At 57.0% G+C, this 18,028-nt stretch overlaps 1 protein-coding gene and 1 non-coding gene across 5 annotated transcripts in view; one reads left to right on the forward strand and one right to left on the reverse strand.

Moving 5' to 3' along the window:
- Nucleotides 1-13,892, reverse strand: part of AGAP3 (ArfGAP with GTPase domain, ankyrin repeat and PH domain 3) — a 56,840-nt gene extending 42,948 nt beyond the window's left edge. Inside the window, exon 1 of one of the 4 annotated variants that reach the window (XM_036412664.2) lies at nt 13,288-13,885. In XM_036412664.2, coding sequence (XP_036268557.1) covers nt 13,288-13,585 — 298 coding nt within the window. In that variant the 5' untranslated portion in view covers nt 13,586-13,885. Of the gene's footprint in view, nt 1-13,287 lie in introns of all 4 variants that reach the window. The other 3 variants (XM_036412665.2, XM_036412668.2, XM_036412667.2) reach the window with 3 other exon arrangements.
- On the forward strand, nt 3,061-3,187 carry LOC118704813. Its single transcript, XR_004983523.1, has one exon. It is a non-coding gene; the product is annotated as a small nucleolar RNA SNORA66 (small nucleolar RNA).
- Nucleotides 13,893-18,028: the final 4,136 nt, after the last annotated feature.

Below are 18,028 nucleotides of genomic sequence, written 5' to 3' on the forward strand. Positions count from 1 at the left end.
ACCAGCCCACCCTCACTTTCCAACAGAGGCCTGGGGAGGCCGGGCCCCTCGCTCCCGAGGGCGGATCTTCTACCACCAGGAGGAAAGCTCAGTGTCTCACATCACCACACTCTGGGGCAGCCCCTCGGAGGGTCTATGTTAAGCTGTTTGGACTGGGGTCAGGGTCCCGTACCTGCCGCTGGTGCCCCACCCCACAGCGGGGGCACCCCCGGAGGGGCGGCTCCTCCCCCAGGTGGGCAGGCGCAGGGGCCTCGCACCAGCGTCCGCCCGCAGTCCCACCCCAATAAGCGGGGCAGCTCACACCGCCTCCGGCCAGCACCGCCACCTGGCACCCGCCACGCCCCCCTCGCTGGGCACCGGCAGAGGGAAGCCTGCTGGCCGGGCAGGAGCCTGAGCCAGAAAGCGGGACGCCGTGTGCTCAGAGCTGGCCAGCCTGGCTCCGCTCTGACCTGGAGGCGGAACGGGAACTCCGAGGGCGGACAGGGGCCTGGACGCCGCCTGGCTCTCCGCGCCAGCAGAGAGAGCCAGCCTGTCCCAGGGACTCGCGCAGGAGGCTCCTCTCCAGCTCCTGCCAGAGGGAGAGACAGGCTCTCAGACAGCACCTGTCCTCGCCCAGCGTGCCCTGCCGGCCACGGGCAGCTGCGCGGGCTCCCCCTGGCAGGGACCCAGCCCCACCCGCCCCGCTCCCAAGGGCCAGCGGGGACCTGGGCCCCGGGCAGGGAAGCTCCGGAGTGCCTCCGTACCCAGTGCCTCCGTACCCAGCGGGCTCCGGCTGGCTCAGAGCAGAGAGGCTCCTTGGCCATGGTCGGGCGTGGCCTGCAGGCTCGGGCTCGGAGGCTAAGGGAGAGCAGGAGCGGCGCAGACAGCAGCTCCTGAAAACGCCAGCCGGAAAGAACACCGTCCGCTCCAGGCCCCGAGGTGCCAGCCCAGGAAGGCTGGGGCAGGCGGGCACCCCACAGACCGGGTCCCTGAACCAGAAAGGGCGGCACTGGAGCTGGACAAGCCAGGTTTAGACACAGCTCACAGGGGGAGGGCAGGAACACACCCTGGAGGGCCCGGGGAGGAGACACGCCGGCCCGAGGGCCACACCGCGGGGATGGGGCCCAGGAAGGGACGAGAGCGCCTGTGAACACGGTCCAGGAAGCAGTGCGAGGCCGTGGGACCGGCAGCTCTGGTCGGCCGGAGGCTCAGACCGCCCACCAGGACATCACCGAGGGCACACTGAAGCCAGCACGGCCAACTCCGGGAATATTTCTGCGGCCCAGCCAATACAGCGGTATGTGAGAAACGTTTTAATAAAAATTTCGTGACTTGCCCTAACCCCGTGGTCGGCACCCCACGGCTCGAGAGCCACATGTGGCTCTTTTGCCCCTTGAGTGTGGCTCTTCCACAAAATACCACTGCCTGCGCGAGTCTATTTTGAAGAAGTGGTCTTAGAAGTTTAAGTTTTAAAAATCTGGCTCTCAAGCCCTAACCAGTTTGGCTCAGTGGATAGAGTGTTGGCCTGTGGACTCAAGGGTCCCAGGTTCGATTCCGGTCAAGGGCATGTACCTTGGTTGCGGGCACATCCCAAGTGGGGAGAGTGCAGAATGCAGCTGATGGATGTTTCTCTCATCAATATTTCTAACTATCCCTCTCCCTTCCTCTCTGTAAAAAATCAATAAAATATATATTTTTAATAAATTAAAAAATAAATAAATAAAAATTTGGCTCTCAAAAGAAAGTTCCGCTGAAACCGGTTTGGCTCAGTGGATAGAGCGTCGGTCTGCGGACTGAAAGGTCCCAGGTTCAATTCCGGTCAAGGGCATGTACCTTGGTTGTGGGCACATCCCCGGTAGGGGGTGTGCAAGAGGCAGCTAGTCGATGTTTCTAACTCTCTCTCCCTCTCCCTTCCTCTCTGTAAAAAAATCAATAAAATATATATCTTTTTAATTTTGTGACTTAATTTTTACAACATCCTGTTATAGATATTAATAATGAACTACAGCCTTCGCTAATGACTGATTCCTATCACCATGTTGCATGCATTTCCCTTATGCGCAGGCACCCCATTTCTCCCCACTGACACCGGGAGCGGATATTTTAGCCCCGTCATTAGTCTTGGACTGAAGTGGTTGGTGTGCGCAACAGGAAATACTTCACTTTCAGAGAACAAGAATAATAGGTTTATTTGTGTTACGCTTATTAATTGGTGCTGTTATCAGTGTCTGGTAAGTTAATGTTCAAGAAAAAAACGTTAATTTTTATTATTCTATTATTTCATGCTAACGATGACTCATTTATTTCAGCCCTTTGTACTCGGCATGTCTCTATGGAAATAAACCTATGTTCCTATGAAAATGGAAGCTTTTGTTTTTTGCAGCCACAGAAACCTAAAGCTTGCTGACCGGGCCAGTCAGCCTTTGAGTTGGACAGGCTGGCACTGAAGGCAGAGCTGCCTGCCAGGCCATCCTCCGGCTCCCTGTGGCTCCCTGGACAAAGGTGACATGACTGGCACTCGCACTCGGGGATGCTCCTGCGTGGCCAGGCCCACAGCGCCCTCATCCGCAGGCAGGAGGTGGGGAGAAGGCCTGGTCTCAGTGCTGGGCAGTCTGAGACCAGGGAGGCCAGCGGGGCTGCGGGCTTCGGGCTGCCTTCTGTGCCTGTTCACAAGCCTCCTGCTGTTTTATGACACACAGAGGCCGGGTGCACGGCATTCATGCACTTGCAGGGGGAGGGCCCCTCAGCCCAGCCTGCACCCTCTCGCAGTCCAGGGCCCTCTGGGGAGGCTGGCAGGCGGACATCCCCCAGCGGTCCTTGGCGGGAGAGGCTCCTGCCACCACCCTGTGCTCGTCAGCCATGAGCCCGGCTTCTGGCTGCGCAGCGCTCCCCCTGTGGGAGCACACTGCCCACCAGGGGGCAGCTCCTGCACTGAGCATCTGCCCCCTGGTGGTCAGTGTGCGTCATAACGACTGGTCATTCCGCTGTTCAGTCTATTTGCATATTAGCCTTTTATTATATAGGAATAAATTAGCATAAACTAAGGACAAAACACAGCAAACCATAACAAACAAACAAAGAATGTACACACTAATTCTGTATGATGTTGCAGAAGTGAAGGGAACGAGGTTTGCTTAAGTAATTGTGGTGACAGAAATGTATTAGCCTCAGAAGCTACTGAGGTGGTTCATTCTATCCTAATCCAGTGTAACTGCCAACTACTGCTAATAATGATTCTAAACATTGTACTAATGTGTTTGTTTGATTTTTGGCACTGTGTGGTAATAGGACAGCATCACAAAAGTTGGGGGTTGAGAAAATTAGCCTAAAATAATAAGTGCATGTATTGGAAATCTTATTACAAATAAAACACAGCTCTGTCCTAAAAAATGAAAATAAAAATTAGAAAAACAGCCCTGCCTAAAATGCCAGGACGGGGTGAGGGGAACATTGTGGCATTTGCTGGTGACATGCAGCACCGGAGGTCCCGGCTGAGGGGAAGGTGGCTTCCAGCCCACCTCTTCTCTGGAAGGAGGTCGTCAGGATGCAGAGCACCTGGGGCCGCTCTGGGCCTCGCTGCTACCGAGACCGGAGCCGGCCACTCCCGCCCTCTCCGGCCTGCGTGGCATCTGGGCTGTGAGCTCAGCACCTGCTCCCTAATGTCCACACCTCACTAGCCGGCCAGTCCCCGCGTTAGCCGCACAGTCTGTCTCCCCAGGCTCGGGGCTGGCCCGGCCCAGCGGCGGCCGGAAGGAGCTGAGGGAGGTGTCAGGGCCTTTCCCTACCGCCTTCCTCCCCTCACCGGCGTCAGGGCTATCCTCCAGCGGGGAGAGGAGAGGGGACATGAGTAAGGCAGCAGCGGCCGCACGGATGAAACTGCCAAACTGAAGAGGCACGAGTCAGCCACACCAAGGCCTGGGGCTGACCCACCGTAACCAAGACACTGACAACGGGGGCCCACGACACAGGCCCCAGACACGCACTCTCATCTTCTACAAATAAAAGGTATAAACTGTGGTTCCCAAACTTGGAACACGGGAACCCACTGGCCGACCCTTCGCAACGGTAGTTATGCGCTGAGTGGCCAGATTATTATGATCTCTGATTGCATACTAATCTGGCCTCTCAGTGTACATATATATCAGAGGCCCGGTGCATGAATTCATGCATGTGTGGTGGCAGGCTGGCCTGCCTGCTGGCTGAACTCCTGGTCGAGGGGACAATTTGCATATTAGCCTTTTATTATAAAGGATATACACTGAGCGGCCAGATTATTCTGTGTTCAGAGATCATAACCTGGCCACTCAGTGTCTTTCCAGGTTTTAGGAAAATCCAGTGACAAAAAGCTATGGTGAATTCAGTCGCCATTTCCCATGGATCTGCCTGCACTCGATCACCATGGCCTTACGTTTGTTGAATGACTGGATGAAAATAGTACCAGCACACTAGGATATGTAATTGTTTTAAAATTTTAAACACTTTAGAAAAGTGACTCCTCCTGTGTTCATTGTTTTAAACAAACAGGTATCCTTTGTTACAGGCTAAGATGAGGGCCGTTTTCCGGTATCACAGCCACCGGCCACATGTGGCTCCTGAACACGGAAGAGCAGCCTGCCCCAGGGAGAGGGGCTGCGATGTGAAACCCCGAACGGAATTTGAACACTTCCGTAGGAACAAAAAAGTGAAACGCCTCATCGGAAATGTTTACACTGATTACATGTGGAAATGGTAGTAGATCAGATACGGGTTAAGTAAAATACAGTATTAAAATCAATTTCACCAATTCTACTTTTTAAATATGGCCACCTGAACATTTAAATTTCCATGTGACTCCTAGGGTGGGGCAGAAGTAGGTTTGTGAGTACACACGTAGGTTTATATCTGCGAGTACACAAAACACGGTTTATTCCTGTATCATTATTATTTGTTAATTATTGTGTTATTTTCCATGTGGACAACTGTAAACCTACGTTTGCCCCGCCCTGTGGGTGCTGAGTCGGAGGAAACACTGTGAGTGACAGGCACGTCATCAAATGAAGGCAATCCCGGGGCCTGTGCCCGCCACGCCCATCAGCGGAACCGCAGCAAATCCCCACGTGGCACCCCTGCCCGGGGCCTGCCGAGCTCTGCCCACCACCCCCACGCTCTGCCCCCGGCTGTGGCTCCGGGTCAGGAAGCACCTCGGGGAGCACCTCACTCAGGGCTCGGCGGGCCCACGGGAGCACCCTGGAGGCTGGTGCTGGTCTAAGAGCTCCACATGTTCACTCACTTCACCCTCCGCCTACACCGTGACACGCGAGCTTGTTCACCTCACATTAGCAACAAGGGAGCCAAGGCACAGAGAGGTTAAAACTCACCCAAGGTCACACGGCTACCAAGTGGTGGGCCTGGGGTTCAAATCGAGTCAGCCTAGCACCAGCGCCAACACCGCCACCTGCTCAGGCTGACAGAGGAGGCGCGGTGCCCAGGCCCGTCCACCACAGCACCCGACGTGGAACAGTCCGGAATATCACCAGGCAGAGGGGCTCGGGTGACCAGACGTCACACTTCACCGCTCTTCACGAAGGCTTTGGGGCCTCCTTCAGAGACGATTTAACAAAAGGAAATCTCCCGGGTCCCTCCGGGGAGAGCCCGGGCGGAGGAGGGCTGGGAGTGCACCAGGGGCAGACAGGAGCCCGGTGCACACAGACACGCACACTCCAGGCTGTGGCTGGCTCACATCCCGCTCCAGAGCTCAGGCTCCGGGTCTGCAAGCACCAAAACATCAAATTTATCCAGAGAAGCTGCTGTAGGCAGCAGGCGCACCAACGTGGCAAAGAGGGGTGCTGCCTGGAAAGAAATGAAAATCCACAGTCGCCAGGCACAGAGCCAGCAGAGGCATCTCCTGGGACCAAGTGGGGGGGGGGGTTGTTGGCCCCCCCGGGGCCCCAACTGAGCACATACCTCCAGCAAAAAAGAAACATACACCGGAGAAAAATCTAAGAAACTAAATTATATTGCATACAACAACAAAAAAAGAGGAACAAACAAAAACCAAAATGAATAAAGAACATAAACAGAATTAAACAAAAGCAAGTGACCAAAAACAGTGGTGAAAATCACTTTGTCCTCTTTTTAACCGGTCCGGTGGCAGCAGGGGCCCGGGGAGTGGGGACCAGTTCCTGGAACGTGTCCTCCTCCTCAGGAAAGAGCCGGCCGGTGCGGGCAGATCTCCGCCAGGACTGACCCCGACACGGCCCCGCGCAGTCACCACGGCGAGCACTCGTGGGGTGCCTGCTCTGTGCCCTCTGCTGAGGGCCCCTCGCCCCTCGGCACACCCACAGGGGGGTTTTGTAATTACCCCCATCTCACAGAGGAGACTGAGGCACAGAGACGTCTCTCTCCCCACACAGGGCCGCTTCCCGTGCCAGCCTGAGGTGCCCCGGCCCGCCCGCCCGCCCGCCACAGGCTGAGTGCGAGAAGCCAGACGCAGAACACTCGGTGACTGTGGCTCGGCCCCGGACGGCGGGGCCAGGGCCAGGGAGCCAAGACCCAGCCAGGGCAGCCGCTCCCGAGCGGGGTCACGGCAGCTGCACAGAGGCCACCAGGACGCTGCTCCGAGAGGACCCGCCCGAGATACCTCGGTGGGCACACGCCGCCCAGGGCACCACAGACAGGGAGGAGCCCAGGACCTGGCTCCGGGCCCACAAACCCACCCCCTTCGCAGCGCAACACCAACAGCCTCATGGACCCCAGAGCAGCTGAGAGCAGGGGCTGGGGGCTGGAAACAGACGGGAGGGAGCAGGGAGGGAGCAGGTCGCACAGTCACCGCAGGTACCCCTGGGGGGAGGACACACACATTTCTTCTCCTTCCCACACAGCTGAACTCGTTACAACAAGAAGTCACTCTTGTCACAACGTTTAAACAGTAGGAAGTGTTTCTTGGTCAAGCACCCACGATGCGGGCTATCCACACCCAGGTGCTCACGGAGGGAGAGCCACCCTCCGGCTGGGATCCGCATCACAAGACAGCCCTCGCCGGTTTGGCTGAGTGGCTTGGCTCAGCGGATAGAGCGTCGGCCTGCGGACTGACGGGTCCCAGGTTTGATTCCGGTCAAGAGCACATGCCCGGGTTTCTAGCTCGATCCCCATTAGTGGTGTGCAGGGGGCATCCGATCAATGACTGATCCTGTCTCATCATTGATGTTTCTCTCTCTCTCTTTCCCTCTCCCTTCCTCTCTGAAATAAATAAAAATAAAAAAATAAAAATAAAAAGATATCAGAAGACAGGTACAGCAAGAAAGAACTACATCGCCCTTAGATTATAGTCTAAATGTTTCCAAAAGTTAAATTCAGGTCAAAAGCATCCTGAGAGGCACCCCACCAGGGCTGACCAGGGTCTGGCACGGCTCCCCGAAAGCTCACTGGTCCTTCCCTGAAGGGCAAAGGAAAACCAGGTGACGCCCTGGTCCTGCCGCTCCTGTGTGGCCCGGGGGAGTTCCCGTCTAAGTCCTAGGCTGTCTCATTTGCAAATGGGGACCATACCCGCACACCCCACAAGAGCCTGTGGGAAAAGGAGCAGGGACCACAATGCTGCAGAGGCCTCATGGCACTCTCCGGCCGGCGGGCGGGCGGGCGGGCGGGAGAATGCCAATGGGTGCAGTTCTGCACAGAGCAAAGTCTCCGACCTCCAAGCAGGTCCCAGGCCCGGCCCTTCCCCACAGCCACAGCCTCGTGTCAGCCCCGTGCCCCCGCCTGCCCGCTGGGAGGCAGCGAGGGTCGGGAGGAATCTACCTGGCCAATCTGATGTCGAGTTACCTGCATGTTAAAAAGAGAGTGAGGACGAGCAGAGGGGCAGCAGGCGGGTGTTTGGGAGCCTCTCGGGGTGCCGTCTGCCTGCCAAGTCTCAGCTCACCGAGCGGCCCCGCTTTCCTAGAAGGGCTTCTCTGCTTCCCCCTCCGTGGTCCTGAGGCTCACAGGGCAAAAGCACCGTGCGGACACCGAGAGCCCACCCATCCGCTTCTACCCCGCTGCCGGCCCCCTCGGCCCGCCCGCCCGGACCCCCCTCCGCCCGCCCGCCCGGACCCCCCTCCGCCCGCCCGCCCGGACCCCCCTCCGCCCGCCCGCCCGCCCGGACCCCCCTCCGCCCGCCCTCCAGCGCACCCGCCGGCCACAGCCCCTCTCCTGCAGGACTAAGCATCACCTCCCATGGTCCTGGGAACGTGGCGATAACACAGGGTACAGACGAGCCCCCGGGACATGCCCAGCCTGCCGCTGCGTGGCGGCCACCCGATGCTTTTATTGATACCTCCCGGCTGCCTCTGAAGCCTGTTCCTTCTCGGACCACTTGCCTGGCACTCACGTTTGGTTAAGGGAATAGTGAAGTGAATGGTAGGCCCTGGCCTGGGGCACTTGGAGCAAGGGCTGTCTTATCTGCGCGCAGTCTCCCAGCGGTGGTGAATGAGGACTGATGGGGAGGGGTCCTCCAGCTGCCCCAGGTCAGGCTGGGGCGGGTCCTACCCTCCCTCTCCCGGAACCTGAAGGAAAAGGGTCTGGAGAGGTCTTCCCCAGTACCTAACTTTTTAAAAATTTGGGTTTAGCCAAAACCGCTTTGGCTCAGAGGAAGAGCATCGGCCTGCGGACTGAAGGGTCCCAGGTTCGATTCCGGTCAAGGGCATGTACCGTGGTTGTGGGCACATCCCGAGTAGGGAATGTGCAAGAGGCAACTGATCAATGTCTCTATCTCATCGATGTTTCTGACTCTGTGTCCTTCCCTCTCCCTTCCTCTCTGTAAAAAAATCAATAAAATATGCCGAAACCGGTTTGGCTCAGTGGTAGAGCGTTGGTCTGTGGACTGAAAGGTCCCAGGTTCGATTCCGGTCAAGGGCATGTACATTGGTTGCGGGCACATCCCCAGTAGGGGATGTGCAAGAGGCAGCTGGTCGATGTTTCTCTCTCATCGACGTTTCTAACTCTCCCTCTCTCTTCCTCTCTGTAAAAAATAAATAAAATATATATTTTTTAAAAATCAATAAAATATATATTTTAAAAAAGATCTGGGCTCATTCCTGCCACTTCCAGTCCTTGCGCAGGCTGATCTATTCACCTCTGGGATCCAGAGAGCAGCCGGAGCCCTCCTTCCCTCCTTCCCTGCCCTTCCTTCCTGCCCTCCTCGGAGCTAGATGCAACTGGGCCACCAGTCGGAGCTAAATAAATGTATCTGGAACAGCGTGGCTCTCCCTGGCCTCTGGCACTCGCTCGGATATCCTCTTTTTCAGAATTCCTAGAACTCTTTTGTGCAAAGGCCTAAATAAGCAACCAGCCACCGCCAGGCACTCATTCCCCAAACCAGCTGATTACCGGAATGACCCGGAAAGTTCCAAAGGCAGATGCGTCCCAGACCCCTCAGAGGGAGCCTCAGAAACTGCATGCCAGCAAGTCCCCCAGGCGAGCATCAGCGCCAGGCTGGGGGATGCCAGTTACCTCAGGAGATGGATACAATCCTCTCTGCATCACAGGGCTGTTGCCAGGATCTAGCCACCGGGCACAGAGACAGGGAGCAACTCTAAAGCTGCAGGCAGGCCTGCCAGGAAGAGGGTGGCTGCTGAGCCCCACGGAGTGCCCCCGCCTCAGCACCCCTCTCTCTAGCCTAGACGTGAACCAACAGGAAAACCCTCTTTAGAATGTTACCAAGCCCCAAGTGTACGGAGGAAAGTGCCTGCAAGACTAAGGTGAGGGTGAGAACAAGCCAGCCTGCCTCTGGAATGCCCAACAGAACTTTGCTTTAAAAGAAACCCTAGTTGGCCCTAACCAGGTTTGGCTCAGTGGATAGAGTGTCAGCCTGCAGACTGAAGGGTCCAGGGTTTGATTCCAGTCAATGGCACATGCCTGGGTTGCGGGCTCGATCCCCAGCAAGGGGCATGCAGGAGGCAGCCAATCAGTGAATCTCTCTCATCGTTGATGTTTCTATATCTCTTTCCCTCTCCCTTCCTCTCTGAAATCAATAAAAATTTATTTAAATAAGTAAAAACTAAAGAGCCCCTAGGAGAGCCCAGCGGGAGTGGCTCAGTGGTTGAGCATCGACCTATGAACCAGGAGGTCACGGTTCCATTTCCAGTCAGGGCACAGGCCCGGGTTGTGGGCTCCATCCCCAGCGGGAGATCAGCCTTCCGTGCAGGAGGCAGCCCATCAATGCTTCTCATCACTGAGGTTTCTATCTCCCTTTCCCAAATCAACAACAATAAGCAATAAAGAACAAAGACCCTCAGGGAACAGGAGGACAGGAACCGGTCACCCCGTGGACAAAGCCCAGGCCCTGCGCACAGCAGTGCCACGTGGCACACCCTTGGCCAAGGTCCACTCCCAGGCCCTCCCTGGGCCTTCGGAGCCCAAGCCTGTCCGCCCCCCCCCCCCTCGGCAGACCTGAGGGAGAGGGCACCTCTCCGGACAGCATTGCCTTCGCAGGCCACCTGCTGGGACCCCAGGGGCTGCTTCTCCCAGCAGCTCATCTGGCTCCTCCTCCCTTGGCCCAGCTCCTGCATTCCAGGTGCCCAGGCTGCCCGCTCTGAGCCGAGGCCCGTTCCTCAGCAGCCTTCTTTCTCAGGCAGGAGCCCCACACAAGCCCTGGAGCTCCTATCCCTGTGGGATCAGCCTGCGGCCCTGCCTGAGGCTCAGCCTGGTCCCTGCTGACGAGTCCTCCCTTCTCTGAGTCTCTGTCCGCACAAGGGAGGTGAGAACAGCTCAGAGGTCAGCACAGGGTCAGCCTTCCCTCCCAGCCCCCGCTCCTGGCTACACTTCTCTCATTCCTTAGGACCTCCGCATGGCCACATCCTTCTTTCTGTGGCCTTTGGTGGGGAATGGGAATCTTCAAAAACAACCTGCCTCCCCTCAAACCCCGTCCTAAAACCCCACAAAGCCGTCCTTCCTCAGCTCCCCCTGCCCTCACCACGGCGGGGTCAGAGAGGGTCAGAGGTGACTGAGGAAGCAGAGCCAGGACCGGCCGGCAAGGTGCCGCTGCACTTCCTCAGTCCCAGAGGGATCCTGACTGCATCTTCCAGGTCACCTTCAGAGCTGGATCAGAAGCCCTTCCTTCAGTGAGTGTTACCGCGGAGTGAGGCGGGGACTTATCATATCATACACCGGGAAAACGCCATTCCTTCCCACTAAGAGGCTCATCCCTAGTAAACACAGGCTCTGCCTCCAGGCCAGGAGTGCGTTTATGTAACAACCAAAGCCCAGGTCAGCTGGGCCCCTGCACGGCTCAGAGCGAGCAGGGGACCGCCGAGGAGCTGTTCCCCTCCCTCCGCCAAAAAAGAAGGAGGGACACTGCTTTGCAGGATCGCAGCAATATGGTTTGGCAGATGGAGTGAGGAAGGATATAGGGCAGGAATTGGAGGAGTTCTCCGGGTTTTTTTGATGCCTGCCTACAGCAGAAAAGCTGGGGAGATGGAAGTGGGGAAGCAGCGGTGAGGTTGGGAGTAAAAACGGGTTCCAGGAAAGAGTTTGGGGAAGAAGGGGGGAGAGAAAGAGGCGGAGGCCTTGCCAAGGAAGAACAGGGAAGCAGGGATCAGGAGAGCCGAGAGCGGATGTACGAGGAGCAGCTGGGCCTGGTGACGATGAGCCATCGGCCCAGGATTCACAGGGGTGACACGGAGCTCCCAGGCTGGCAGGAACATGGGGTACGTCCAAACCACAGTGGGGAAGTTGGTCACGGGAATGTGCCAGCGGTGCTGAGTTTTAGGCTGGCGTAAGGCCGTCGTGGCCTCCACATCAGTGATGCCGCCCAGACTTCCGAGCTGGGGGCGGGTTAATCACTGACCAGGAAGCGGAGTGAGGGGTGGAAGCCGATTCCTGGCTCGCCCTGCTCCAGGAGGGAGAGGTCTGTGACAGATGTCTCTCGTCGCCCCTCCGGGGGCTGGTCCCTCCAAGGCTCTTCACCAAAGGGGATGGGGCGGGATCCTGCAGCTGATGGGGACTTCTCTTACTTCCTCCACTGAAGCTGCAGCGATGAGTGCTCTCCCTGCCCCACCCCCTTCCGCTCTGGAGGGAAACCTGGTCATCGCCCCACACAATGCCACCTCCAGGTCCCCAGCCACAGCACTGATTCAGGCCATTTACTTGGATCCATGTTAATGAGTTTTTCCTGTCACCTAATTAGTTCACAGTGAACTCAGCCTAGAGAGAGAAGAGGCAGGAGAGGGCTGGGGGGAAGGACAGAAGGCAGTCAGACTGGGGTGTCACCACCAAAGGCCAGGACCCAGCTCTAAGGGGCCCTTTCCTCCCAAAGGCCCCATGCTCCTTCCCCCGCTTCAGGGAGCTCTGGAAGAGGAGGTGTTCAGAGGAGGAGCCCCCAGAGCCTCACACAAAGGGGTGGAAATGGGAGTGAGCCCTGACTGCGAGGCTCCGCAGCGGCCGGCCAGGCCCGGTGCACAATTCTGCCGTCAGCAAAGCCCTCGCCCGGCATCGCCACTCAGGCCCAGCCCACCACCTGCTGGTGGGCGTTCCCCTTGGAATGGAACCTGAGGAGGAAGCAGATGGCCCAGGGCGAGGCCATCTGCCCGTTGGGCACCCAAAGGTCACCGTGCCACAGGAGTGCCTGCGGCGGGCGGAGCGGCCCCACCGCGCCAGGGGCGAGGGCCGCCTGCCAGCAGCTCCCACCGCCGCTCCTGCCCCGGGAGAGGGGTGCTGCGCGGGGGGCAGGGGGCTCAGTCCCTGACACCCGGCGACGCGTCCCTGGAAGTGGGTCACTGACCCACAGAGGCTCCTGGAACCCCGCGGCGGGTCCGGCGAAGGCGCGATGGACAGGCCGGCGCCTCCCACGCGGCCGCGGCGCCCAAGCCCGAGTCAGACCCGGCCCGGGCCCGGCGGCCTGCGGGAGGGCGCGCCGCAGCGAGCGCCACCCGCCCGCCTGCGGGCACCGGGCCCGGGAGGCTAACGGCCACCCCCGAGCTCCGGTCCCCGGCCCCGCCGGCCCCGCCGCGGGCAGAGCCCGGACAGCCGAGCCGCCGCCGAGGCCCGCCGGCGCCCACCCTCCCGGGACGCGCCGGACCCCCCACTCCCGGAACCTCCACGGCTCCGAGCGCCCGGTCCCCGGAGAGACACTCTCTTGGAGCCCAGGAGCACTAAACGCGGAAAATGCAGACCCTGGCCCGGGACCGGCCCCAGCCCCAGTGTCCCCAGCGAGACATGGCGAAGCCCGGCCGCCCGCACCGCAGCGCCGCATTCAGCAAGCCGCGTGGCCCGGACCCGGGCGCGCGAGGACCCCCGACGGGAGAGACGGCCGCGCCGGGCCCGCAGAGCCCGGGGGCCCCCGCGCCCGGCCCCGCTCACCCTCGATGGAGATGACGTGCTCCCGGATCTGGTTCTGCAGCGCCAGGTCCTCCATGCGCTCGATCAGGTCGTAGATGGCGTAGATGTTGGGATGCACGGACTCGAAGCGCTGGATCTCGGCCCGGATGGCCGCCGAGTTGGAGAGCGCGAACTGCTGCGGGGGGCCGCCGGCGAGCTGCTGCGAGGGGCCGCCGCCGCCCCCGGAGCCCGGGCCCCCGCCGCCGCCGCCGCCGCCGCCCGGCGCCGCCAGGCTGGGCTGCTGCTGCGGGCTCTGGCCCCCGCCCGCCTGGAAGTTCATGGCTCCGGAGCCGCGGGGCCCGAGGCGGGCCGGGCCGAGGCCGGGGCGGCGCGGCGGCGGCGGCGGGCGGGCGCGCGGGGCTGGCGGGACCGGGACTGCGGGGCCGGCGGCGCGGGGCTAGTGCATGGGGCCGGGGCCGCGGGCCTGGGCCGGGAAGCGCCGCCGCGCACGCTGGGGCCGCCGCCGGGCGCTTCCCGCCGCCGCGATCCCGCCGCCTCGGAGCTGCCTCCAGCGGCGACAACAACGGCCCCGGGAGCGCGCGCCGGGCCCTCCCCCCGCGTCATGCGCACGCACCGCCGCCCCCGCGGCTCCGCGCGCAGCCGAGCCCCCTCCCCGCGCCCCCGCCCCTCCGCGCCGGCCCCCGCCCCTCGCCGCGGGCTCCGCAGCCTCCACCCCAGCCGCGCTCCGGCCGGCGCTGCGCCCCTCCCACCCGCCCAGCCCTTCCGCCTGCTCTCCGGCCCGCACCGCCGGGGACCACCGCTCCGGGGCTGCGGCCTGGGCCTCCTCCGGCCGCTGTCCCTTCGCCTTCCCGCGCAGGTCTGGGCGGGGTGCCCTGTCTCTGGGCAGTGCCAAACGGTGCCCTGCGCCCGAGGGTGCTGATGAGCACGGCTGATTGGGAGAAGAGGGCCGCTGGCCCCGGCCCCGCTGCGCCTTCCTCACCGCGTCCGGCCTTCCCTGCGGCACAGGCCCCCCTGTCCCTGGCCTGAGGTCGCCCCTGGGGACTTCCCCTCCCTCGGGCTCTCTCTCTAGCCCTCCCCTGGACTCCCCACTGCCAGCTGCAGCACAGAGGCTGAAATTCTATTTTCAGTTCTGAGAGCTCTGTAGGGAGGGGGGGGGGGGCTTGGCAGTGATACTTTGAACAATAACCCCCCTCTCCTATCTTCCCTCTTAACCTTGAAGACCCCTCTGCGGAAGCCCGCAGGTATATAGAAGAGGGAGGGTTTGCCCTGGGGGGTGGGAGTGCGGGGGCGGGGGGAGAGGGAGGTTGGGGTGAGGAGACTTGTAATACTTAAAACAACAAAAAAGAAGAAGCCCTAGCCGGTTAGGTTGGATTCCGGCCAAGGGCACATCCCGCTGTGTGGAGCGTGCAGGAGGCAGCCAATTGGTGATTCTCTCTCATCATTGATGTTTCTATCTCTCTCTCCTTCTCTGAAATCAATAAAAATATATATTTTTAAAAAGAAGAGGGAGGAGCCGAAATCGGTTTGGCTCAGTGGATAGAGCGTTGGTCTGTGGACTGAAAGGTCCCAGGTTGGATTCCAGTCAAGGGCATATATCTTGGTTGTGGGCACATCCCCAGTGGTGGGTGTGCAGGAGGCAGCTGGTCGATGTTTCTCTCATCGATGTTTCTAGCTCTCTATCCCTCTCTCTTCCTCTCTGTAAAAAAAACAATATCTAAAATATATTTTAAAAAAGAAGAGGGAGGAATCAAATATATCTCTTCTTCCCCAACTCACCCCATTCAAGAGACAGCAGAGCCCACATGACTGTCTTAATGTTTTTTGCATTAACCCATTCGTCCACCCTGCCTTCATGTCCACTCCTCTGGGGCCAGGGAGCTTCCTTCACTGACCCTTCTCTGCATTCCCATTGCCAAAACTGTCTGCAATTCTAGCCACCCCTCTCACCAACCTTTCTTCAAACCCACAGAGGTGGCATGTCCAAGCACTGGCCCAGCCCCTCAGCACAGGGCTGCCCATGTCTTCTGGCACAGTTAACGTGTCATCCTTTTTATTTTTTTAATTTATCTTTATTGTTGAACTAAATGTCATCCTTTTTTTAAAAAAAAAAAATATTGTTGAAAGTATTACATATGTCTCCTCCCCACCCCCACCCCCCTCTTCTAGCCTACCCCCGCTCCCCACCCCAGGCCTCCACCACACTATTGTGTGTGTCCATGCCTATATACATACAAGTCCTTTGGTTGATCTCTTCCCATCTACCCCACTTCCTTCTGAGATTCCAAAATATGTTCTATGCTTCTGTGTCTCTGCATCTATTTTGTTCCATCAGTTTATTAGATTCTACCTGAGTAAGATCATGTGACACTTGTCTTTCTCTGGCTGGCTGCTTTCACTTACCATAATGCTCTCCAGGTCCCTCCATGCGTCTCAAAGGGCAAGAGTTCTTTCTTTTTTACTGCTGCAGAGTGTTCCATGGTGTGAATGTACCACAGCCTTTTTATCCACTTGTCTACTGACGGGCACTCAGGCTGTTTCCAGATCTTAGCTATTGTAAATTGAGCTGCTGTGAACATAGGGGTGCAAACATCCTTTCTGATTGGTGTTTTGAGTGTCTTAGAATATATTCTTAGAAGTGGGATCACTGGGTCAAATGGCAGCTCCATATTTAATTTTTTAAGGAAACTCCACACTGTTTTCCATAGTGGCTGTACCAGTCTGTCATCCTTTTTAAACACACTTCCACTTTCCAGGCTAAGACCAGCATAAAGTTGTCTCCCATTTGGCTATCCACATAACTACCAACCAAGTCACCATTCCTAAGTTTCTCGGACCTTCCAAAGAATGAGATACAAGCTAATCAACACTGGAGGCTTCCCCACCTCCCACCTCCTGAGAGATGTGGACCCATCTACCTGTTTGACATTCAGGATGTCATACCTCTCTGGGCTTCATCTGCAAAATACAGTGGTTGACCAGAACACCTAGCTCTGATGCTCTGTAATTCTAAAAGCATCTGTCTTAGATGCTTAATTAGAATCCACAGCAAGAAGTTGCTACCAGGTACTCCCCAGAGAGATGCTGAGGCTATAGAGCTTCTGGAATTTGTTGCCCAGCAGCCAGCACACACCTATTCTTGCACTGTTGTGCTGTCTACATGTGTGTCCCCTAGTAGCATATGAACCCCATAAGGGCAAGGACAGCATCTTGCACATGTCTGGCATATAGTATATATTTAATAGGTGTCTATAGAACAAATGGGAACTAGAGATAAATAGGTTCTCTATGCTCTAAATCTAAAGTAACATTCTTTTTTAAAAATATATATTTTATTGATTTTTTACAGAGGAAGGGAGAGAGATAAAGAGTTATTGTAGAAACGTCGATGAGAGAGAAACATCGACCAGCTGCCTCTTGCACACCCCTTACCGGGGACATGCCTGCAACCAATGTACATGCCCTTGACTGGAATCGAACCCGGGACCTTTCAGTCCACAGACCAACGCTCTATCACTGAGCCAAACCAGTTTTGGCTAAAGTAACATTCTTGGCCCTGGCCAAGTAGCTCAGTTGGTTGGAGCATCGTCCCAATATGCCAGGTTGTAGGACCCACCCATGTGCGGGGTTGGGTGGACTGGTCCTGGTGCCCTCAGGGCATTACCAGAATCAGTGGTAATGGTAATGGATTCATAAATAAAGTGGAACAACAAATGGATGCTGCTCCCTTCTCTCTCTCTCTAAAATCAATCAATAAGTGGAGAATATGTTTGTATATTTTCAGAAAACAACTCAGAGACCATGTGGATTCCCAGCAACACAGAGGAATTGACAGGACTACTCCAACCATGAAGACAGAAGAGAAGCAGTCTAGAGATGAAAGACACCTTGCCATAATAACAGTCAGCAGCTGTGTACCACTGCAGGTTGCCCACGACCAAACCAGAGAGGGTTGGACTTGCATTACCACCATTTGCCACCATCAGAACTAAAATATCATTGCTGACATGTACACATAAGGAACTGTTTAACATTGAAATTGGGTTTCAAAAGAACTGGCCCAGAAAGAAACTCACTACAGACTGATTCATTTGCCTTTAAGCATAACTATTATTGCTTGTCTCGTTTTCAATTCTTATAAGTATATTTCCAGTAGGACATGATCTCACTTATCTAGGGGAAATGGTGAACAACATAGACTGATAAACAAGAACAGACCCAGAGATAAGGAGCCATGGGTCGGACTGTTGGACCTCAAAGGGAGGGTGGGGATAAAAGGGAGAGATCAACTAAAAGGACTTGTGTGCATACATATGAGCCTAAACAGAGATCAAGGACAATAGGGGGTTGGGGGCAGGAGTGGGGAGAGGTGGGGATTGGAATGGGGAGTTGAGGACAAATATGTGATACCTTAATCAATAAAGAAATTAAAAAAATAAAATCTAAAAATTTTTAAAATATATTTTTATTGATTTCAGAGAGGAAGGGTGAGGGAGAGAGAGATAGAAACATAAATGACAAGAGACAATCACTGACTGGCTGCCTCCTGCACACCCCCCACTGAGGATCAAGCCCGCAACCCAGGCATGTGCCCTTGACTGGAATTGAGCCTGGGACCCTTCAGTCTGCAGGCAGACGCTCCATCCACTGAGCCAAACCAGCTAGGGCTAAAAAAAAAAGTTTTTAAAATAAAATAAACTGACATTCTTTTTTTTCTGGTAAGTTGTATTGTGTTTTTTTTGGTGTTTGTTTTTTTTTTATATGA

This window comes from Pipistrellus kuhlii, unplaced genomic scaffold (genome assembly GCF_014108245.1).
Source record: "Pipistrellus kuhlii isolate mPipKuh1 unplaced genomic scaffold, mPipKuh1.p scaffold_m20_p_47, whole genome shotgun sequence".
NCBI classification, from domain to species: domain Eukaryota; kingdom Metazoa; phylum Chordata; class Mammalia; order Chiroptera; family Vespertilionidae; genus Pipistrellus; species Pipistrellus kuhlii.